The sequence below is a fragment of the Cyrtonyx montezumae genome, unplaced genomic scaffold (genome assembly GCF_038088225.1).
Source record: "Cyrtonyx montezumae isolate F1298 unplaced genomic scaffold, pur_monq_1.0 scaffold_16, whole genome shotgun sequence".
Lineage (NCBI taxonomy): Eukaryota > Metazoa > Chordata > Aves > Galliformes > Odontophoridae > Cyrtonyx > Cyrtonyx montezumae.
This window is the reverse complement of record NW_027071892.1, coordinates 2,638,006-2,662,709: the sequence shown is the minus strand read 5'-3', so window position 1 is coordinate 2,662,709 and position 24,704 is coordinate 2,638,006. Positions and strand designations below refer to the sequence as shown.

At 43.3% G+C, this 24,704-nt stretch overlaps 2 protein-coding genes across 3 annotated transcripts in view; both read right to left on the bottom strand.

The window, feature by feature from the left end:
* CARHSP1 (calcium regulated heat stable protein 1) overlaps positions 1 to 24,704 on the bottom strand; it is a 172,678-nt gene that overhangs the window by 85,284 nt on the left and 62,690 nt on the right. The gene's annotated exons all lie outside the window — the stretch shown is intronic.
* USP7 (ubiquitin specific peptidase 7) overlaps positions 1 to 24,704 on the bottom strand; it is a 71,680-nt gene that overhangs the window by 23,142 nt on the left and 23,834 nt on the right. For both annotated transcript variants that reach the window (XM_065732314.1, XM_065732315.1), the window contains exons 3-7: positions 11,485 to 11,683; positions 9,957 to 10,095; positions 7,151 to 7,239; positions 6,350 to 6,458; positions 1,071 to 1,201 (exon numbers count right to left, since the gene is read on the bottom strand). In XM_065732314.1, coding sequence (XP_065588386.1) covers positions 1,071 to 1,201; positions 6,350 to 6,458; positions 7,151 to 7,239; positions 9,957 to 10,095; positions 11,485 to 11,683 — 667 coding nt within the window. The remainder of the gene's footprint in view (positions 1 to 1,070; positions 1,202 to 6,349; positions 6,459 to 7,150; positions 7,240 to 9,956; positions 10,096 to 11,484; positions 11,684 to 24,704) is intronic.

The window sequence follows — 24,704 nt, the reverse complement described above, 5'->3', positions numbered from 1 at the left end:
AATGCCACCGGACACAGTGCTGAGGTTACCAACTTCATTTTATAATTACCCCAAAAAGTGAAGATGAGGACAGATGTAAGGGCACAAAGAATCTTTCAGGACAGAGCACTTCCTCAGCTTTAACAGAATCAGAGACCTCACAAATGTGATTGTTATGCTGAACACTGGGACAGCTCAGTGGAGGACACCATTTAATTTTCTAACCCGTTTTCAAATTATCTTTTCAATACCATTACAAATGATTAGCTTACAAATGCACGTGTAATGGAGTAATGCAAATAATCTTTTAGAACAATTCTCAATTACAAAATTCTCCCCATTTACAGGGTCGTGAAGTATCAAGCTACTGTAAAAACCAAGCTAACAACCAACAACAAAACCACCATTCTCAGCACGGCTATACTGCACAACCGTCCTCCATCTGTGTGCTCCAGATACAAAAGTATGTTTTGTAACACGACCCCACAGGAAGTAGTACCACAGTGAAGAAACACCAGGCAATGAACTGGGTACTGGGAGGGAAGTGAAAATAAAATCCATGATTCAGTAGACATTTTATAGAAGAAAAGAGGGAGCCACACTGAAGAAAATGCGAAGAAACACTGTGTGTGTGTGTGCATACTGACTGATAATATCTTTGCTAAGTCCTAAGACAGTGCTGTAACAGGCAGCAGTGCTGAAATAATCTGGAGATGCAGACTACTATTTCCCTAGGTTTAATATGGAAACAAAAGAGACATTAACAATACCTCAACTGCAGCGTTTCAGCACTGTGGTCCTGATTTTTATTTAGACAAATGTGTCACACGATTTTCAGGTAAGGCAAATTCTAATCCCACTGCTCGATTGTTTGATGACTGCATCCCAAAAATCTGGCTTTTGAACCAGCTGTCTTTGGTACTGATTATTCACAAAAACCTATCAAGCTACCTATGAAAAGCTAACATTAACATGGAATATCAACGTTTCTCTGCACCTCTCTAAAAAATCTGATTTAAATAAAACCTTTTCGAAGAAATACTATATAAAACCTATTACAGCTCCAAAATAGTCAAATTTCTGAAACTTACCCAAAAGACTTTGTTAATTTTTTAGTTCCAACTGGTTTGTCACTGTGTTGCAGCTCATAAAACACTCTTTGCAATGCTAAAGGAACACTTTTGGATGAATCATCTCCTTCAGTGGGCATCATGTACACAGCCTGAAAAAGTATTTAGTTCAATTAGCATCAAAGGGAAGGAGTTTAATCCTCATATCGTTTAATGCATGCTTTTGTCTTTAGTGATTTACTTCATCCAACTTCATTTAATCATCACTCCAAAAGAGTTTGAAATAACATCTTTTACTGTAATGTGAAAACTTTAATTGTCTAAAATAATCTTCTTAGATCACAGTGGTTACAAAGATCTGAACAACTGATTCAGTTCATGGTAAAGTTATCTGAATAGTTCCCCTATTCTTCCCTAGGAAAGTAAATACACTCAAGCATTCCATGCACACGAACAACTCAGTGTGCCTGTGTCTATGCAATCATCACAGTAGAATCTGATATACTGGATAGCACTACAGGACTTTGAAAATAAGTTCAGTGTTGTGCTTTAGCTTGGCTCTGTGTGACCATCACCACCTCCACTGGGGGAAAAAAACACATGAAAGCATAAAGGGAATAAGCAGACTGAAAACAGAGGGCCTAGGTGGAGTAGAAGGATGCCAAAGGCAGCCCTGAGATTCTCTGACACATTCATTCCTACTGAACAGCATCACTGCCTAGCAAACAGAGTAAACAGCTTCATCAAATCAATTCACTAATTATACCAGACTGAAAACAAAAGTGTTACACAAATAGACCAGCAGGCATTAGGAAAGTTCAAACAGGTAGGAAAATGAGATTTGATTTTGAAATTTTACATCAATATATCTATGGAGAAGTAACAGCAAGGAGAAGGCATTTACTGGGAGATGCTCATTTAAAAATTCTGAATGTAGAAAGAAAATTGAGACAACTTTGAAAGGGGACAACACACACACACACACACACAAAAGAGACACTGATATTAAATATTATAGGAGAAAACATCCTGCTAAGAAACAGAATGATTGCCACCTGAGTTTGAGTAATCTTCCTTTGCTCTGCATTTGCAGATCTCAAAGCTTGCTTAAATCACCTTCACCAACTGATATTTAAAGAAAAAAACAAAAACACAACCTTAATGTTAATCTTTATGAACAAGTTTTATCTGCTGAGCCTCCATAACTCTTCACAGTCTCGCAGCAGCACAGCAGGTTAAGCACCCAGCCACCCTCACTGAGCTACGATCAGGTCATTCTGATCACGCCGCATCAGCAGGTGATCCATGGGGCCAAGCAGGGCCATGGAGCTTCCAGCAGGCAGTAGGGCAGCGTGGGGGGCTCCATGGGCTCCTGCTCACAGACCGTGCTCTGAGCATCCTGCTGCCCAGCCCGTGCCCAGCTGAGCCCCAGCTCCCTCCTGGAGCACTGCCCCACCAGCTCTCTGCACACGTGCTGTGCGGTTTGACCTCACCGTTGTGAGAACTTCTTTCCTCAGATCAGAACATGCAGTTTCAAACCAACTCCAATAAGCCGTAAGAACTACATATATGTGCTTTCATCTGCTTCTCTATTTTCATTATCCTAATGCAGAGTTACAGTTAACTATGCTGATCTGGGCAAAGTCCAATTTAAACATCAATAGCTAAAATTATCCCTTTGATTTTACAGGAGTTATTTTTCGGTTGAAAACACTAACATCAAGATGAGTCAGCATCTTGCAGAATTATTTTAACCTCCCTCTAACCCTGGTTTATGAGCCCTTTTATGAGCTGGCCTTCCCCAGCCAGTATGGGAATGAGTAGTATTCAAACGACCACGTTCCAAGCCTCCTGAATCTGATCAGCCTCTGCTCACTGTTTTCAGTATCTTGTAAATGCTCCTTGAAAAGCAAAAACTGAGCATGCTGCCAAGTTAAGCAAATAGAGTGTGAAAATCACTTCAGGAAAAAAATTCCAATAAAACCCATGCAGACACATTTTCCAAAGATATGTTTGTATTTACTTATGAATAATAAATATTCAAATGCTAAATATCCTTCATGACAAACTCAAGTGGTATTACAGAGGCTAAAATTCAACCTAGTGGTTCTCGCTGTAGCTATCTCCTTTTAAAATGAATAAATAGGAGCTCAGAATACAATGACAATTAAGCAAAATCAGGTCCTTTGCATTTAGTTCTTATTTGGTTTCCTCATGTGTCATCTTGATGACTAAGTCCATTCCTGCACCTCTCAAATAATCAACAAATAATAATCACTTAAAATTTGTTTTTAACGACTACATTTCAGATGCTACTGAATAAAAACACCCATTTTATTTCTTCTGAAGTTCTAACGAATTACTAACATCTAACATACAGCCACTCCTTGGTTTTCCTTCTGGTTGTATATATATGACTGAAACAACTGTTCAAAATGCAACGTGTTTCTCCAATCTCATACAAATCACTCTTCAAACGCAGTCCTTCACAAACCTTTCTTTTTCATGCTTTGCCCTCCCAAACTTTGAAAACTCACTCAAGATCAAGGATTCAGGCATTTTGATCATTTGAAAAAAGCAGGATCTTTAGCACCTGAAAAGCTCCTCCAGGAAATGAACACCAAAGAATGACAGGGATGTGTACATGCAATGGCTAAAAGCACCAGACACAGATATGAGAAAATCTTTGAATAGTTATGTGGTAAAAGAATGACACAGGTAAGCTTGAAGACACTGCTTAGGGCTGAGTCAATTACTTAAGAAGGGAAGAAAAGACTGTGCATTAAATTTGAGGGTGAGGTAAAATATATTAGCTGAACTAAGGAGAGCTGGATCAGGAAGGAATGTATTGCATCAACACATTTATGATTTTAGCAGAGCTATAAGCTTTGTGCAATGTGCTCACAAAACACAGGGAGCTGTTCAAGAGAACCAGCAAAGAACGGTACAACTGCCTGGACAAAGCAACAGAGACTGATGGGCTGCAGGCACTGACAACGGGCATGGGAAGTAACAGAGCACGTCCTGAGACCAACCTCGGGCTTCCCACCTGGAAAGCCACCACTGTCCCTTGCCAGTAGCATTCATTTGCCAGCCACAAATATGTGCTCTGGAGAGCAACTTCCTTTGCTTTATTCCCTAGCACCAAAGCCACCTAGTTGCTAAGGAAGAGATGTTTCATTTCAGATACCCAAGAACCCTCCACCTGCTGTTTGGAAACAAAGCACAGAGATCTCTGCATTAATCCTCCCCCACGCTTCAGAGGTTTGTCTTCCTGTACATACATGCTTCCCCAGCTCTATTCCGGACAGCAACACCTCTGTTAACAAAAGTCTGAATAACAGTAATAGAAAGTATTACTTCTTCTAAGCACAGAGGATTAGCAGAAATAATGGAATTAGTGATAATTAATTGTTTTAAAGGAACGAATTGGTTCCAAGTGAAAACAAACATTACAGAGATTCATTCTCTTCAGATCAGTCAGCTACTGATTCTTCCTATCTCTAACAGTAAGTACTAAAACTGCCTACAAAAAAAAATCCTCTACTGACTCTTCTGTTTTCAGGTGCTCTGAAAACCTGGAGAACAGGCACAGAATCTGGCACCGTTTCCAAAAGGAAGCTGCAGTTCTTGGCTAGTACATTAAGCTATCTCAGTCGGTCACTCTCCAGATACTGAGGATCCCTAAGAGCTGGTATCTATTTGGGGTCTGAGGAAGGAGTGCAGGGGAATGCCTGAAAAGATCAGTTCAGTTGAAACAAATCTCTACCACAAAAAGAATTTCTTCTCACAGCAGATTACGTCATGGTACATATTGATTTACTGACTACCAGACATTCTTGAAAGGAACTACTCAATTGGATTAGATGTAGCTATTATAGAAACACATCTTTCTTTCAAGAGCAATGTGAAGTTGTCCAAAAAAATAAAAGTCAAAAAACAAACATCAATGCTGACCAGGCATTAAAACAAATGATAAACTGGATGCACAAACTACACCTCTTGCTAAAAAGGAGCAGGGCCACCATGTAAAGCAAATCAAGTATTTTTTTCTTGTGTGTGGCACTGGTAAGATCTCAGTCACAGGTTATTGGAGCTCAACATGCTATTTTTCACACTTCAGATTAAACAGCACACCGCAAAAGAAAAATCTCAACAGGAACACTTGCAGGTCACTGTGATACAAATAATAAGTCAGGGGAAGACAGAAGACAGTGGAAAGTCGGTGCAATGACAGGAAAGTTTTAGAGCAAAGAAAGCTTAATCAAACAACCTTGTACACACAAGAGGAAAGCAGAAGTCAGAACACTTAATTATCACTAAGAGAGATAAATAAAGAGATAAATAACCACAAATGGCAAGAACACAGACATTAAAAACTCAGGTAGAAGCTGTAAACTACAAAAATCAATGACATAAGATCAAGAATTAAGAATGATAAAAGTTCCTTAAAAAACAACTGAAGTTGAAAACTTGTTTAAATTAAAGAATGCTAATAAGCAATAAGAGTGGATGAATGAAGTAGGCAGGATCAACAGGAGATACCAATAAAATAAAGTGTCAATTTATACTTTTAACCTCCCATATGCGTATTTTTGCATTTTCCAGCTAGCCATGCTCCAATAAGAAGTCACAATTTATGTTTTTAACTCACTAAAGCTACTGTATTATTTTAAGTTTACATGTGATCTACTATCTTTCATCTTGTTTTTCATGAAGTATTAATTCCACACTTCAAAATTCTGCTCTTTCCAGCAAAGTACCATCTGTAGTAAATAAAAACCATACAAATGAAGCAAATATAAAAGTTGTTTAAACTACTGAAATTACAACGTTTTCATTACTACAAACACACAAACCATGTCAGATTAATTCAATCACATCACAAATTAAAAACCAAAACAAATGGTCACACTTTTTTTTAATGATGTTTATATGGATTGAGAAATCACAACTGATTTTTCCATTTCAATTTAAGGAAAACTCCCTCAGATCTATGAGAAATAGCATCAGACCTTTTTTCCCTTCCCACCACAATTAACGGACTTTTTAATGCTTAGTGTTGCTAGAAAACATCCCTTAACACGAGCTTTGCACCAGGTATCCTGTCTGCTTTCACAAAACCAAGAGCCTATGCTCACCAAACTAGAAAAGGAAGCTTCCTATGCTCAACATGAAGTACGATGTACATGACCACATAACTTCTGTACGATGATGGAGGCAAAAGAGACAGACAGCTCTGTTTTCAAGCACTTCTATATACAGCGATCTCATTTCTTTTTTTTCCACAAACTAATTACCTTTCGTAGTTGATTTGTGAAAAATAAAGTCTGTAACAAACTGTTCATGTAACAAGTTGCTCCCTGGTTCTTTAAGCCAACATATCCTGTGTGCTTCTTTGAATCCCACCTAGAAAAGATGAAAATCAATCAATTAAGGATATGATCAAGACAGAAGAGTATTAAGTGCAACAAAGACTATTTGTTCTAAGGTACCACTTCTGTAGCTATCAGCTACACAGAACACACAACACAAACACCAGTACTAACAATAACAATCTTTGGAATTATACGCTTTGTGATTTTGATAAATTTTCTTTTAAAACACATTCCACGTGGCAGACAAATTATTTACTATGAAAGCATGCTGGAACCCAGAGCTATACATTTAAGGACAAGTCTACATTTCAGCAGAACCAATTTCTTTATGTGACATGAAGCACAGTGACTCAGACAGGGCTGTTTTTAAACAGCTGTAAACCCAGGCAAGCTAGACAGCAGAGTCACCTGATTACATCTGAAACTCCTATCACTTGCAAGATCAGAAACACTGAGGCTAGATTTGCAGAGCTATTAAATCACAAAACAAATGTACAAAAGTAAAAGTTTCACAACACTGCGCTGAATAATGCATACTGAAATTTAACCTTGAGACAGATCTCTATGTGATTAACAAAAAATATTTTGTAAGAATTCATCAATTAAAGGTGACTAAATGAGAATGTCCTATGAGCTACAACTATTACTAACAAAATACCTGAACAACCTCAAGCAATATAAAAATAGTAGAATCAAAAATTATTTTGGAGCAAAGGTACTTACGCCACTCCATGAGGAGCATCTGCTTGAACATAGACTTCAAAAGTAACTTTGTCCTCTTCTATAAAGCCCTTTTCAGGATCAGTAACTTCCTGTAGAAGACAAATGACATGGGAACATGAAAACTACAAAACTTCTGTAACTTATAACACAACTGCAGTGGAGCGACCAGTTAGACATCACTTAATTTCTAAGCCTGATCTATCCATAATAATAAAACAAAGGTTGTGGGGGGGAAAGTGAAGGCCAGCAGAAAAGCCCTTTTTCAGCTTAATATACTTGGATCATTTTTTAATGTCTCAATACAGGAAACTTGCTCCTGGCTTTTAAGGTTCTGCAGTACTATTTCAATTTCCTGTGGATAATAAGAGTCAGTAATCAAATGCTGAGCTTCCACTGAAGAATGCTGCTCCAGCCAGATGAAAGAGGACTAACCTTCAAAAATGCTTAAAAGCTGTCTCAAGATAAACTTTTGTACTGTTTCTATCCATTTTAGTGTATGTACACGTAAACAAAGAACACATGGAAATGCAAGAAAGTCTATGTTGTTCCAGAGTGACATTACTTGTTTTCTTTTGTTTTCATCAAGTGACAGGCATTCAGATATTCAGAAATGTTTGAGTTAGAAGGGACCTTTAAAGGTCATCTAGTCCAACCCCTGTGAAATGAAGAGATACCCACAATTCAATCAGGCAGCTCAGAGCCTTGTTTATCCTGACCTTGAATGTCTCCAAGGATAGAGGATCCATCATCTCTCTGGGCAACTTGTTCCAGTGCTTCACCAGTTTGATTTAAAAAAAAACTTTTTTCTTATATTCCACTGAAATCTCCCCTCCTTCAGTGTGAAATCATTTCCCCTTGTCCTTTCTACCACTTTCTGAAGGGAGGTTGTGGTGAGGAGGGGGTGGGCCTCTTCTCCCTGATAAATAATGACAGGACGAGAGGGAATGGCCACAAGTTGCGCCGGGGAAGATTTAGATTAGACCTGAGGAAGCATTTCTTTTCTGAAAGAGTGGTCAGGCACTGGGATGGCCTGCCTAGGGAGGTGGGTGAGGCACCATCCCTAGCGCTGTTCAAGAAGCGTTTAGATGAGGTGCTAAGGGATTTGATTTAGTAGTTCAGTGGGTAGGGATAGTGATAGGAGGATGGTTGGACTAGATGATCTTGTAGGTCCTTTCCAACCTAATGAACCTATGAACCTATCACAACAGACCCTGCTAAACAGCCTGTCCCAGCCTGAACTCCAGCCAGATATTCAGCCATTAATTGTCACTCTCCAGGTACAATTTTGCAACCAGTTCCATGTCTATCAAACAGTCCACCCATCAAATCCATATCTTCCCAATGTGGAAAAAAGGATGTTGCAGGGGACAGTGTGGAAGGCCTTAATGAAGTCCAGACAGATGATATCAATGGCTCATCCCATGTCCATTGGGTGCAGCTACACCATCAAAGAAGGCCATCAGGTCAGCTGGTTATCTATTATAGATATTATCTATTATACTATCTCTCTTCCATCTGCCTTAGTACGTAGCCCTGTAGGAGGACCTGCTCCATGATCTTCCCCCAGCACAGAGGTGAGGCCACACAAGACTACCTTTTTTCTAGTCACCAGTGATTTCACTTCACTGCCATGAGGGTTTTCAAACATCACTGAGTGGCTTGGCAGATGCATGTCACTGGGACCCATAGACTTAAGAATGTTCAGGTTCCTTTGGTGGTTGCGGATCTGATCAATGCTTACAGTGGGAGGTACAGTACTCCACTAATACCCATGCTCCAACCCACTGAGGGGTTTATGAAGAGAGGTAAACAGAGGCAAAGTCGTTGAGTACCTCAGCCTTCTTGTCTGCTGCTATCAACCTGTCTACATGCTCACTAGGGAGAATGTACCTTCTCGGACTTTCCTTTTCTGGTTGATGCATTTGTAGAAGCCTTTCTTGTTCTTTGCCCTCCTTGCCAAGCCCAGTTCCAGTTGGGCTTTGGCCTTCCTCCCCTCATCCCTACACAGGCTAGCAGCATCCCCATATTCTTCCCAGGGAAGCTGCCCTTGCTTCTATTGCCTATGCATTTTTGCCTCTTGCTCTCCAGTCTGACCAGCAGGTCCCAGTTCAGCCATGCTCATCTCTTGCCTACCTTTCCAGACATCCTACACAAAGGATAGAGAGCTCTTGTATACTAAGGAAAGCTTCCTCTAAGATCCTGAAGCTCAGCTCCCTCATCCTTAAGGACAGTTTCCCAGGGGCCTTTGTTAACTAATTCCCTGAAGAGCTGGGAGTCAGCTTTCTTAAAATATAGTACTGTCTGAACCATATCCCTCAGGAGTGTGAGCTCCACCACTGCACCGTCACTACAGCTGAGGCAGCCTCCAATCCTGATGTCACCAAACAATTCATTTCTATCAGTGAGCAACAGGTACTGCATTCCCCCAGTGGAACTTGGCTCAAGAAATTATCCTCAGTGCATTTAGGAAGCCTCCTGGATTGCCTACAGCTCACTGTGCTACTTTTCTAGCAGATGTCAGGGTGATCAGAGTCACCCAGAAGAATGAAAGCCTGCAACTGCAACTCCTCCTGAGGCTGGAGGAGGAAGGCTTAATCAACAGGCTTCAATTGATCAAGTGGAATATTCAAGTCAAAATAAAATCAATCTACAATAAAGGCAAGAATTCAGAAGAAACTGAAATACATCTTCAGCAATGACCAAAAAGCAGCTTAAAATACATTTCCACAGGTATTTCAGGCTCCAGAAGGGTAAGTTCAAAACTGCTCCTATCAAGTAACAGATTAATAAAAGTCCAATTACTTACACTCCAGGCCATAAAGTTGGAAAAGCCCCAGTCATTTTCCTTATGAAAGAACAAGTGACTAATACGACGACTGAATGATTTTTCATCATCTTTGTAGTTTATTATCTTGAGAACTGCTTGTGCATGACAAGACCATGACCTACAAATACAGAAGAAACATGTGAAATCATTTAAAAAGCAGCTTTTTATAGTCATCAAAAATATTCTTGTCAGGGTTTTTTGGTACCGTACTTTTATACACAGGTTTTTCTTTTATTTTTTCTTATCTGATGTTAAGGTTTGATTAATCATATGAGGGTATGAATCACTGGGGCCTTCTGAAGCCACATTATGAAATCTGAATTCAGCTGGACCAGAGGTTCTCCTTGAGCAATATTATTAAGAAATGACTGCTGTTGAATCACAGGTAACAGTGGTTTAAGGAGCTACTTCTAATCTACTTTGATGCCAATGTGTACGCCAGCTGAAAGGGGTCTTGATGTCTCCAGACTGGGATAACTCAGTCTCTAAGGAAAAGAGGAGGTTCCTCTGCCTTCCCTCCCATCAGATAAATTCCCCAATGCCCCAGATTTTCTCAGCAGCATTTATGACCCTGCTCAAATTTATGACTCGTGTAAAACAATCAGAATGAATGTCAGTTCAGACACAGCCTTGTCACCATCTCATGCAGTAGCACTACTGTTTTCTTAGCACCTTGTTCAATACTTTTGAAGATGACATTATTCTTTTTTCTGTGACTATGTGCGAACCACTTCTCACTGGAACTGGTGACACATCTTTTTTCCTTACCTTTCGCACTGAACATTCACCTTTTAGGTTACAAAAATGACAAAGAGCAACTATTATTCAGAGTGAATTGCAAGTTGTCTAAGATTTGATGCAAGAATGAAGTTACCATACTGGAAGAAATACCTGGGAGGCACCTACTCCTTAACTGGATAGAGCGCAGTCATTCTCCAGAAACTTATATTTATCTTTCTAACTTACTGTATTATTTACCAAGGGTCAAATATGGTCAAATTTGTTTTGCATACAAGAATCTGAGAAGATGTCCAAGTCCTTATTACAGCTGTTGAGCCATTAACTCAGTTCAAGGGCTATATCAATGCACTGCTCTGCCTCGGCTGCACAGAATGACCTGTATCTGCTCCTCACTGGGCAGGACCTATGGTTCAGCACGGCTGTTAAAGCTCCAGTAGCTCTTCAGTTTGAAATGAACCCAGAACCTTACATGCTAATGGAACTGCCAGTCAAAGACCTTCCTTCAACACTCAAATTGAAACATACCTAAATTCTACCACAAACTTACTGAAAGAGAGGAATACTTCTATGCTGTGCTGCCTAGAGGGAGGATCACTCCTATGTTTCAGGATTTTGATGGGTCAGGATGAAAAGAAAACTTAAAAACCTTACAGGAGAACTTTCAAAGAAAGTTGAGTAAAATATTTTTTCCAGATGTCTGCACTTTTTGCAATACAGTTTAAATAGTATCAAATGAAGAGTTCAGTAATAATGAAAGGCGTCTTACGTGGAATCAGATTCAGCATTGCACTGGAGGAAGAATCCTACACTTTTTTGGTGAGGTCTGTCCGGGTAGAGTCGTGGCATGACCATGATCTTCCATGGCAAATTCCGCACAAAGCAGGGAGGGCTGAGAACTGACTCACTCAACCTGTTGAAGCGTTCGACCGTAAACTGAAAAGTTGCCTCTGATCGCCAGCTTGTATCTGTAAAATACATACAGACATGCAGAGAGCATTTGAAAAATCTGATGTATTGTTCTCCAAAATAATCCCTGCAACATCAGCGTGTTTGATGTGGGAGGTGCTGGAAGCAACCAAACCAAAACAAAATCAATAGTGTCATTTACCTCCCACATAACTGAAGTTTCAATTTGTTTTGTTTTGAAGAACACACTGCAACAGCATTCAGAGCACTGGAAGACACTCCTTCTGTACAACTTTTTTCTTAACAATTTAAGGATTTTCACAATCTGACCAATTGACAATACCAAGTCACCACTTAGTTACTGTTCTTTGCTTGCAAACGTCTTTCCAGAACAAATCAACCTCCTTTGAATCTTCTATCAGAGAGCTAAAGAATTATTCAAGAGTAGGGTCCTGTATTCTTTGTTGTATGCAAAAGCCTGTCAATGGTTTAAGTGCTGGCTCGGCCCGGTTCCGTGACAATTGGTGCGGGGGAAAGGGAAAAGGGAGATGGGCCTAGGAACAAGACAGCAGCAACAATCTGAAGTGGAAAGCTAATTTACTAAATAAGATATTGGAAAGCAAAATAACACAATATAATACAATATAATTGGAATTGAAGCTAATAAATCAAAGAAAATGAGCAAGAGAGAGTGTCCGATAAACCGAAGGCCTTACGCTAACGCTGAAGGCGGACGGCAGCGAGCACCCACTGCTGAGTGGATCCCAAAGGAAAGAGAGCGTCCCGTGACTGCAGACAGTTTTTATCTTTCTCCCTGAACGGAAATATGTAAAAATGCAAAGCATCGCACAGTCCTCTGGGGAATGGAGTTCTTCTCTTCTGAGACAGGTATACCTGGAACTATTGCTGATCCACGGAGCTGGAGCATTAACTCTTTAACTCCAAATGCACTACATGATGTTATGATGTGGAATACCAGTACCAAAAATCATAAAACCATGACATTCCACCCCTTATTACACATCACTACATCATGCTTGATATATATACAGAGGAACAATGATTAACGTGCATTAAATACACACACACAACATATATATGTATATACATGGAATTACTGACTACACTCCCCCAATATCAAATTCCCTTGTGGTACGCACTGAACATCCCCATTCTTCTGCATCACCCACCAAGTGGACCCAGGTCCCTGAGAAAAGACAGTTCCCTGAGAAAGACAGGTTTGCACTTCCTAGAAGCTGGAAGGACCCAAACTGCTTTTCCCAGCATGTTTTTTACTTGTACTACAGGGAACTTATCTCCCTCTACAGTAGATAGAGAGCTGGATTGGGCAGGACCATCGCGATTGATGGATCCTTGAGTGTTGATCAACCAGGTGGCTTCTGACAAATGCTTCTCCCAGTGCTTACACGTTCTGCTATCCATTGCTTTCAACATTGTTTTTAACAACCCACTGTATCTTTCAATTTTACCAGAAGCTGGTGCGTGATAGGGGATATGATAAAACCACTCGATGCCATGATCTTTGGCCCAAGTATTTACAAGAGAATTTCTGAAACGAGTCCCATTATCTGACTCAATTCTTTCTGGAGTGCCGTGTCTCCACAGGACTTGTTTCTCGAGCCCTAAGATGGTGTTTTGGGCGGTAGCGTGGGGTACTGCACATGTTTCAAGCCACCCAGTGGTTGCTTACACCATGGTAAGCACATAATACTTGCCACTGTCGTGGCAAGGTGATATAATCAACCTGCCACGCCTCCCCATATTTATACTTTTGCCATTGCTCTTCCCCCCAAACAGGTTTCATCCTCTTGGCTTGTTTAATTGTGGCACACGTATCACAGTCATGGATAACCTGTGCAATAGAGTCCATAGTTAAGTCCACCCCTCGGTCTCTAGCCCACTTATATGCTGCATCTCCTCCTTGATGGCCTGAGACATGGGCCCACCGAGTCAAAAATAATTCACTCTTATGTTGCTAGTCCAAGTCTACTTGAGCCATCTTAACTTTGGCAGCTCGATCTACCTGATGGTTATTTTGTTGTTCCTCAGTTGCCTGGCTCTTAGAAACATGAGCATCTACATAGCTCACATTTACAACCGTATTCTTTATTTGGGCAGCAATGCTTCTCCACAGTTCAGCAGCCCAAGTAGGTTTACTCATCCGTTGCCAGCCATTTTGTTCCCATTGCTGTAACCACCCCCATAAAGCATTTGCCACCATCCATGAGTCAGTATAAAGATAAAGCACTGGCCACCTCACTCGTTCAGCAATATCTAAGGCCAGCTGGACAGCCTTTACCTCTGCAAATTGACTTGATTCTCCTTCTCCTTCAGTGGCCTCTGCAACTCGTCGTGTGGGGCTCCACACAGCAGATTTCCATCTGCGGTGCTTACCCACAATGTGACAGGATCCATCTGTGAACAGGGCATATCTCTTTTCGTTGTCTGGTAGTTCATTATATGGTGGGGCTTCTTTAGCACGTGACACCTCCTCTGCTGGTGTTGTTCCAAACTTTTTACCTTCAGGCCAGTCCGTGATCACCTCCAGGATTCCTGGACGGTTGAGGTTCCCCATTCGAGCTCGCTGTATAATCAGTGCAGTCCATTTACTCCAAGTGGCATCAGTAGCATGATGGGTAGAGGGAGCTGTCCCTTTGAACATCCAGTTCAGCACTGGCAGTCGAGGTGCCAGGAGGAGCTGCGTTTCAGTACCGATTACTTCGGAAGCAGCTCGAACCCCCTCGTACGCGGCTAAGATCTCCTTCTCAGTTGGAGTGTAGCGCTCCTCAGACCCCCTGTACGCCCGACTCCAGAATCCAAGGGGTCGGCCTCGGGTCTCTCCAGGAGCTCTTTGCCACAAACTCCAAGTGGGACCTTCCTTTCCAGCAGCAGTATAGAGGATGTTCTTTACATCCTGTCCCGTCCTCAGTGGCCCCAGGGCCACAGAACGGGCTATCTCCTGCTTAATTTGCTCAAAAGACTGCTGTTGCTCAGGGCCCCACACAAAATCATTCTTCTTCCGCGTCACCCGACAGAGAGGGCTCACAGTGAGACTGTAGTTTGGAATATGCATTCTCCAAAAGCCCACTACACCCAGAAAAGCCTGAGTATCTGTCTTACTGGTGGGTGGAGACGTGGCAGTGATTTTGTTAGTCGCATCTGCTGGGATGTGACGACATCCATCTTGCCACTTAATACTTAGAAACTGTTTTTCCTGTGCAGGCCCTTTCACTTTGTTTCGCTTAACAGCGAAGCCGGCTTGCAGGAGAATTTGGATAATCAGCTCTCCTTTCTCAAAGACTTCCTCTGCTGTACTGCGCCCCATACAACAATGTCATCAACGTACCGCAGATGCTCAGGAGCACCGCCCTGTTCCAGTGCAGTTTGGACCAACCCATGACAAATGGTTGGGCTGTGCTTCCACCCCTGGGGCAAACGGTTCCAGGTGTACTGGACGCCCCTCCAGGTGAAAGCAAACCCCAGCCTGCATTCTGTGGCCAGAGGAATTGAAAAGAAGGCATTGGCAATGTCAATGGTGGCAAACCACTTGGCTGCTTTTGACTCCAGTTCATACTGCAGCTCCAACATATCTGGCACAGCAGCACTCAGTGGGGGTGTGACTTCATTCAGGCCACGGTAATCTACCGTCAGCCTCCATTCTCCACTGGCTTTACGCACCGGCCATATGGGGCTGTTAAATGGTGAGTGAGCTTTTCTGATCACTCCCTGGCTCTCTAGCTGATGAAGTTACAAATGGGGAGCAAGGAATCCCTGTTGGTGCGGTACTGCCGTCTGTGCACTGTTTTTGTAGCAATCAGTACCTGTTGCTCCTCCACTTTTAGCAATCCCACAACAGACAGATCTTCTGACAGGCCAGGCAAAGCAGACAGCTGCTTATTCATAGATACATTAGGTTGGAAAGGACCTACAAGATCATCTAGTCCAACCACCCTCCTATCACCATCCCTACCCACTAAACTACTAAATCAAATCCCTTAGCACCTCATCTAAACGCTTCTTGAACAGCGCTAGGGACGGTGCCTCACCCACCTCCCTAGGCAGGCCATTCCAGTGCCTGACCACTCTTTCAGAAAAGAAATGCTTCCTCAGGTCTAATCTAAATCTTCCCCGGCGCAACTTGTGGCCATTCCCTCTCGTCCTGTCATTACTTATCAGGGAGAAGAGGCCCACCCCCTCCTCACCACAACCCCCCTTCAGGAAGTGGTAGAGTGCAATAAGGTCTCCTCTGAGCCTCCTCTTCTCCAGACTGAACAATCCCAGCTCCCTCAGCCGCTCCTCATAAGACTTGTGCTCCAGACCCCTCACCAGTTTTGTTGCCCTTCTCTGAACACGCTCCAGGGCCTCAATGTCCTTCTTGTAGTGAGGGGCCCAAAACTGAACACAGTACTCGAGGTGCGGCCGTACCAGAGCTGAGTACAGGGGGATGATCACCTCCCTGCTCCTGCTGGCTGCACTATTTCTAATACAGGCCAGGATGCTGTTGGCCTTCTTGGCCACCTGGGCACACTGCCGGCTCATGTTGAGCTGAGCATCAACCAACACCCCCAGGTCCTTTTCCTCTCTACATTCTTCAAGCCATTCTGCCCCAAGCCTATAGCATTGCATGGGGTTATTGTGGCCAAAGTGCAGGACCCGGCACTTGGTCTTATTGAACCTCATCCCATTGAGCTCAGCCCAGCTGTTCAGCCTATCCAAATCCCTCTGAAGGGCCTCCCTACCCTCAGGCAGTTTGACACATCCTCCCAACTTGGTGTCATCTGCAAACTTACTGAGGGTACACTCAATCCCCTCATCTAGGTCATCAATAAAGATATTAAACGAGATGGGCCCCAAAACTGACCCTTGGGGGACACCACTCGTAACAGGACGCCAGCTGGACTTAACTCCATTAACCACTACCCTCTGGGCACGGCCCTCCAGCCAGTTCTCCACCCAGAGAAGAGTGAACCTGTCCACACCACGGGCTGCCAGTTTCCCCAGGAGAATACTGTGGGAGACTGTGTCAAAGGCCTTGCTGAAGTCCAGGTAGACTACATCAACAGCCTTTCCCTCATCTACCTGTCTGGTCACCCAGTCATAGAAGGAGATGAGGTTGGACAAGCACAACCTGCCCTTGGTGAACCCATGCTGGCTGGGTCTGATCCCTTTATTGCCATGCACGTGTCGTGTGATTTCCCTCAAGATCATCTGCTCCATAACTTTCCCTGATACCGAGGTCAGGCTGACAGGCCTGTAGTTCCCCGGGTCTTCCTTACGGCCTTTCTTGTAGATGGGAGTCACATCGGCAAGCCTCCAATCTTGTGGGACCTCTCCAGATAACCAGGAATGCCGATAGATGGTAGAAAGCAGCTTGGAAATCACCTCTGCCATCTCCCTCAGCACCCTTGGGTGGATCCCATCTGGTCCCATGGACTTGTGACTTGCTTAATGTTATCTGTGTCCACAGCAGCTATTCCAAAAGCCCATCAATACCCCTTGGGATCCTTAAAATACCCCCTTTTAAGGTAATCAATACCAAATATACATGGAACCCCTGGGCCAGTCACAATAGGGTGTTTTTGCCAGTCTTGACCAGTGAGGCTTATTTCAGCCTCCAGCACGGTCAACTCTTGGGAACCCCCCAGTCACCCAGAAATATAGATTAATTCTGTCCCTTGGTGACTTGAGGGCATTAGAGTGCACTGTGCACCAGTGTCCACCAGTGCCTTATATTTTTGTGGTTCTGATGTGCCAGGCCATTGAATCAACACAGTCCAATACACTCTATTATCCCTTCCCCCCCACCGGCTGGGGGCAGGGCCCCTCTATGTGTTACCTCTGTTGTCTTGATGGCTACTGCCATGTCCATCGGTCACTGGAGCAGTCACCTTCTTGGAGGAGTTCACCCTGGTGGTCGATCTATCTTGTAACTCTTCTACCCGTGCTTGAAGTGCAGAAGTGGGCTTTTTATGCCACTCCTTCATATCTTCTCCATGGTCTTGTAAGAAGGCAATATGTGACATAGTCTTACTGCTGGCACTTGCTCGAGAAGGAGAACGTCCTCTTTTGATAGCTGAGACGTTGGTGTTTTGGGAATCCCGATTTCCAGCAGATCTATTAGTTTCATCAGAATTCAGCATGTTGAACAGTTTGTCCCTTATACTGTTCTCCATTCTGTCCAGTCTTTCATTTACCTTTACAAAGGCTGATACATAAGCTTGTATAGGGGTTAAATGTAACTCAATGTCTTGAAGTTTGTTAATCAGGTCATTTATAAGGGGTCTTCTTTCCCCTCTGCCATCTATTGCTGCTAATGTACTGGCATACCTGTCTGGTGCAGTCCTCGTGAATATATGTCACACATTTGGTGTATACCTGATTCTCTCAGGGTCATGCTCTTGGTTTGGTTCGTCATGAATGAATTCAGGGTCATGTAACATTTCCACCACAGCATCTTCTCTCAAATAATGGATGCCTTTTTCCATATCAGACCATTTCTTTTTCTCAGGCATCAGATCATCTCTGAAGGGGTATTCCTCTTTCATGGCTATCAGCATCCGCTTCCAGAGAGTGAAGGGTCTATTGTGGCATGTACTAATGCCTCTATCAATGGCAGAGTCCCTGGCAATGCTACCCAATTGTCGAGCTTTGTTACCATCTAGCCACACACCGTTGGCCCCATTGTCCCAACAGCGTAGTAACCCAGGTGACAATAGGTTCATTTGAGTGGCGTGTAAAGTCTTTTCTCAAACTTCGAATTTCATTCATTTTCAGAGGTCGAGTAACACTGGTAACAATCTCTCTCTCTCCTTCCACTCTATCAGGACCCCTTACCCTCCTAGGCATTGGTGACTGTGATCTTGCTGAGGGTCTCAGCCCTCCTACTGGAAATCCTAGAGTTTTGAACCACTCCTCTGGACTTCTTCTCTCCTCTTCTCTCACAGTGTTTGAATTCCTCTACTTTCTCCTCTTCTCTTTCAGCGTCTGCTTCTTCCACTTTCTGCTCCTCCTCTTTTTTTATCTTCTAAGGGAGTAGAGACTCTTTTCATTTTCTGTCCTCTTACAGGGGCAATTGACATCGATTCTGGTGTCACCTGTGGTTGATCAGGTTGGTTAGTTTTAATGATCATTCTCTCTAGCTCAGCTCGGAGTCCGTCTCGTTCAGCTATGATGAAATTTAGTTCACCTTGGAGCCTGACTTGTTGAGCCCAAAAACAGATCAGTTCATTTTGGAAATGGAGTACTGCAAATTGATAGGCATCCTGCTCAGTTTTGAGGGTGTCTCGCTCAGATTGGAGGGCATCTCGCTTAGACTGGAGGGCGTCCATGTTGGATTGGAGGGCATCTTGTTGAGACCGGAGGGCATCTCTCTCGAACTGGAAGTTGTCTCACCCAGACTGGAGGCTTTCTAAATTGGACTGGAGAGTCTGATTGTCAGCTAAAAGACTGTCCCTCTGGATCTGGAGACTGTTCCTTTCGGCTCGGAGACTCTCTTGTTCTATTTCAAAAACTCTATGCCTCTCTGGGATTGTATTGAATAAGGCCCGGTAAGCATAAGCCAGACCCCAAATAATTTGGGCCTCCTCAGATCTGTCTGAGCCGCAACATCCCTGTCTCAGATATCTGCTTAAGTTCTCAGGATCTTGCAGGTGTTCAGGAGAAAAGTTCCATGACACTGATGATGCCCATTTCTCTAAGTCTCTCTTAAGTCCCTCCAAACTCCCTGCCAGTCAGTATTCTCTGACTCTAGGGAAGGCTTTCTCAAAATATAATGAATACAGATACTAAGTAAAATGATGAGGAGTACATTCAGGGAGACTGACACCACGATTATTAGATGAGCATTCAAAAAATGCATAATGAATTCAAGGGAGAGACCAGGAGACGGTTTAAAAATCGCATGTTCTGTAGAATTAGCAACTCCATCTGGAGTTGCTCCTTCTGGAACTGAATGCCACATCGTACACAAAAGCCAGGTCGGTATGTCCACCAGTGTTTTTAGTTTATCGTAGACACCAGGCTCCATGGATCAGACTGCCAAATTTAATTAAGTCACAGTATATTTTGAGCATTACAAGGGAAAAAACGATGAAATGCAGACCCTTTAAAGAACAGTTTAAAAAGAGAAAGCATTATTTTTTTCTTTACTAAAACAAGCTATCAGCACCCAAAAAGTTTACAAATATCCCAGAACAACTGGCAGTACGCCTGGACTTCAAGGTTGTGTTTTGCACTACAGATAAGCCTGCTAACAAGAGACAGAGATTCACTCTAGAAGTATGTCTCTGCCTGGCTAAGGCAGCTGGTTTTGCCCCACGTTGGGCGCCAAAAATGTCAACGGTTTACGGGCAGGTTCGGCCCAGCTCTGTGACGATTGGTGCGGGGGACCCACGGACCCACACCCCAGGAAAGGGGAAGGGGGAAAGGGAAAAGGGAGATGGGTCTAGAAACAAAACAGCAGCAACGATCTGAGGAGGAAAGCTAATTTACTAAACAGATATCGGAAAGCAAAATAGCACAATATAACACAATATAATTGGAATTGAAGCTAATAAATCAAATAAAATGAGCAAGAGAGAGTGTCCGATAAACCGAAGGCCTTACGCTAACGCTGAAGGCGGACGGCAGCGAGCACCCACTGCTGAGTCGATCCCAAAGGAAAGAGAGTGTCCCGTGACTGCAGACAGTTTTTATCTTTCCCTCTGAGCGTAAACACGTTAAGAACGCAAAGTCCTCTGGGGAATGTAGTTCTTCTTCTCTTCTGAGACAGGTATACCTGGAACTATCGATGATCCACGGAGCTGGAGCATTAACTCTTTAACTCTAAATGCACTACATGATGTTATGATGTGGAATACCAGTACCAAAAAAAAAAAATCACAAAACCATGACAAAGCTTTATAAAGATTTTTAGTGGTCTAAAACAAGGTTAAATAAGACAGTCTTTAATATAGCTTGTTTTGACACAGTGAAACTAATCTTGCCTTCTTTCCACATCCTCAGTTCACTGTATACTACAATCTGCTCCACTGCTGCTCAGAGCTGTAACAGCACACTGGAAGCGGCGACAGCTTCGGGAAGGCCCAAGACCGAGCTCGTGTTCCTGCAATACGCCTCATGTTGAATACAGGGATAAAGAACTCACAGCTCATCTGAACAATGGCACGGGGCAAGGAAGATGTAACAGAGGCTGCCCAAGACACTCTCCTGCTTTTCCCTTTTCCCTCCGTAGTTTCATCTGAAGACCTGCATAGCACGGCCAGGTTTGCTCCTGGGCATTGGGAGGTCTGAGCAGCGAAGGGCACACAGCCCTGGCAACGTCATATGCTGTGACACTGAATGCAAGAGCAGTGGGGTGTGGGGACAAGGAAGGAACTGGGCCATGAAGCGATGCAGCAAGCGCATTTCTGTACATGCAGAGTAGTATTTCACTCAGAGTGCTTTGCATGGCCCAAAGACATTGTGGAATTATTATTTCTTAAACCAGGCAAGTCTTGGTTGCTACCTTATTTAAGAAATCGAACTCTTTTGATTACAACATGCAACAGTGTAAAGATTATACAGTGCACACTGCAAACTAGCATTTTTGTCCAGAACTGCATAGCAGCTTTGACAGACTTCCTTCTTTGCTCCTGCAAAGCAGTCTTCTTCTCAAGCAGCTATCCCGCTGCTGATTTTGACCTCAGCAACACAGCTGGCCACATTCGCGTAGGGCAGGACAGACATTAGCTTTCCTCATCAGCTCTTAGGAGTAAATATTAAAACAGAAGCTAGCCAACCCCTCTGCTTGCTCTCTCCTCCACAGCTGTAAAAACCATCACAATGCTGTGCTGTCAGCTTCCCCTGAGCTCTCTCACTGCTGAGGTTTATTTTCTCCTGTTCCCCCACTGCAAGTGCAGCTAAACCAGCAGTTTCTCACCTACTCATCGCTTGCTTCCCACCCACCTTAGCTACTCACTGCTTGTTAACAGAACACAGGCAGCTGCACTTCTAAAGCAAAGGAGTGCCACACTTTCAAGCTTCCCTGCAGACAAAGACAGTCCTTAACAGTTACCAATTTAACTCTATCGGATTACATGATCTCCAAACAGCTGGAAAACACCTCCACAACCTCCCTGTTCACAGCCCACTACTTCAGGACTTCGTGTAAGCATCCAAAAACAAGCAGACCAAAATTCACTTTCTGCCTCCTTCAATGCAGCATTCAGAGCACTGCAGCACAAGGATGCTGCCCCACTACCAGCTCAGGTAGTGGCCCACGCAGCATCTGCAGATGCTGCTGAGCAAGCAGGCCTGCACTTCCTGCCTTCTGGTCAGGAAAGTCTGTGCATGAGACCTCACCAGGGAAGGGCTCTTCTCAGTACAAAACTTAAGTAACCAGGTGACAGTAGGTTCATTTGGGTGGCGTGAAAAGTAGAATTTTATTCATTTTCAGAGATCAAGTAGCAATGGTGATAACGTTTTCCTCATCTCCTACTCTTTAAGGACTTGTTACCCTCCTAGGTATGGGTGATCTTACTGGGGATCTCAGCCCTCCCTCTGGATACCTTGGATCTCGGAGCCACTCCTCTGGATCACCTTCCCCTTCTCTTATAGTGTCAGCTTTCTCTACTTTCTCCTCCTCCTCTTTCTAAGGGAGTTGAGATTCTTTCCATTTTCCATCCTCTTTCAGGGGCTACTGACATCAATTCTGGTGCCTCCTGTACTTGATCAGGTTGGTCAGTTTCAATGCCTTTTCTCTCCAGATTTGGCTCAGAGTCTGTCTTGTTCAGCTATGAGCATGACTAGACAAGGCTAAACATGGGATCATTCGGTTTGGAAACTGAATATGGTGAACTGGAAGGCGTCTCGCTCAGTTCGGAAGGAGTCCCGTTCGGACTGGAGGATGTCTCTCCTGGACTGGAGAATATCTCACACCAGAGAGCATGTCCTTCGGATCAGAGAACATCTCACTCGGACTGGAAGGCATCTTGCTCAGACCAGAGGGTGTCCTGTTGAGACTGGAGGGCATCTCTCTCAGATTGAAGGATGTCTCGTTTGGACTGAAAGACATCTTGCTCAGTTCGGAGGCAGTCCCATTCAGACTGGAGGGTGTCTTGTTGAGACTGATGGCTGTCGAGTTTGGATTGAAAGGAGTCTCTCTTGGACCAGAAGGTGTCTCACTCGGAGTGGAAGTTGTGCCATTCGGATTGGAGACGATCTAAATTGGACTGGAGGGTGTCTCGCTCATACTGGAGTATCCAAATAGCATTGGAGAGTGTCTAAGTTGGATTGGAGGGTGTCTTGCTTGGTTCAGAAGGTATCTTGTTCAATTTGGAGCATGTGCTGTTCAGACAGGAGACTTTCCTTCTCAACGAAGAACGCAAATTCCTCTGGGGTACAGTTCTTCTTCTCTTCTGAGACAGGTATACCCAAAACTATTGGTGATCCACAAAGCTGGAGCATTAACTCCTTAACTCCCAATGCATGACATGATGTTATGATGTGTAATACCAATAACAAAAATCTTAAAACCATGACACAATTCACAAAAAACACAACCTCACAGCAAAGGTCAACCCTGAAATAGAAGTTTCTCTAAAAATACAGACAGGCCTTGGAAATAACAACTTTCCCTTCCTTCCAGAGTGCCCATGTTTTGAACAAGTGCAATTGATTAAAGCAAGAATTGTACTTAAACAAACAAACAAGCAAACAAAAACCGCGCAGAGTTTAAATAGTAAATCTGATGAATACTTTGAGCACATAAACAAATAAAACCTTATTTTCCCATCACATCTGACAGCTTCTAATACAAGGCTGCCACTGGCAGCAGGATAATTTCGCAGTGACTGGCAAGGAAGGCTTCAGCAAATCACTGACATACACAGCCTTAAAACACAAGGCTGGAAGAGCAGATCCAGCTAACAGTGCCTGCTGAACTTACACACAGTGGATCACATTCACTACGTGGAAAAGATTTTGTCACTGATGACACTTACCACTGTGACACAACACTCTCCAAATTACAGATCCAAACACAGCACGTGATCCATCTTAAGATGGAAGTACACATTAATGTGTTTATAACTTCAAGAAAATCAGTTTTCTTTTTTCCCTTCGTAGATGTTGCTACCTTTAAAGCACACTGAAGTTATTAAAATATTTTGAACCTGAGCTATTAATAGCAGAACCAGCTGAATATTCTATGGATATTTTTAAAAGTAATCCAAATACAGCATATGCAACACGAGCACGTGGCTAAGACTGGCAATGCTGAAGCTCTCCTAGCCACTCAATCTTTATGGAAACAAGGCAGCAGTGGGTAACTGCAAAGCTGCGAGTTGGTTTTGTTAGGGACCTTCTGTTTGACCTTTAACTTCTGAGCGAATTTATGTTATGTGCTGCTTGGAATACTGATTAAGTGAACCTGACCAGAGCGCTGTTTCTATTTTTTTTTAATTATATTTGCAAAACTGCTACTTCATTTCACAGATCTCAGTTAGCTGAGCCCTTTTCTGCACAAACCACAGCACATCCCTTCTGCTGGCTCTTTTTAATTGCCAGCTCACCACACAGAGCAACACCAGCTCACAGCCGAAGCCCCTGAAGAACACAGCCCCATCTCAAGTCCTGCCAGTGGTGCACCACGGTCCTGTGCCTTGTTACTCAACGGCCACATTACATGCCAGGCCCGTGGGATGAGAGCTGCACTTCCACACCACCTCAGTCATTTTTCCTCATGCTAAGCAGAAAGAACAAAACCACTTCAAAAACGTCCTGAATTCAAACTGGGTTTCTACGATCTGACAGGAACGAAGCATCATCATTTTATCCTTCTTTTCACCTCTTCCACAGAAACTGTTAAAACTCATGTTAGTTTTCTTACTGAAGTATCCAAATTCTCTTTATGCACACTCTTTCAGCCCAGCCTGGTCTCACTAGCTATGAATAGCAACAGAAAAACACGTAGGATGCTTAAAGAGGCCTGTGTCTTTTTGCTTTTTCCCCCTACCTCGTGAACTCCGAGCTGCCTGGTACAGATGTACCCTGTGCTGCAGATCAGGACAGCAAACAAAC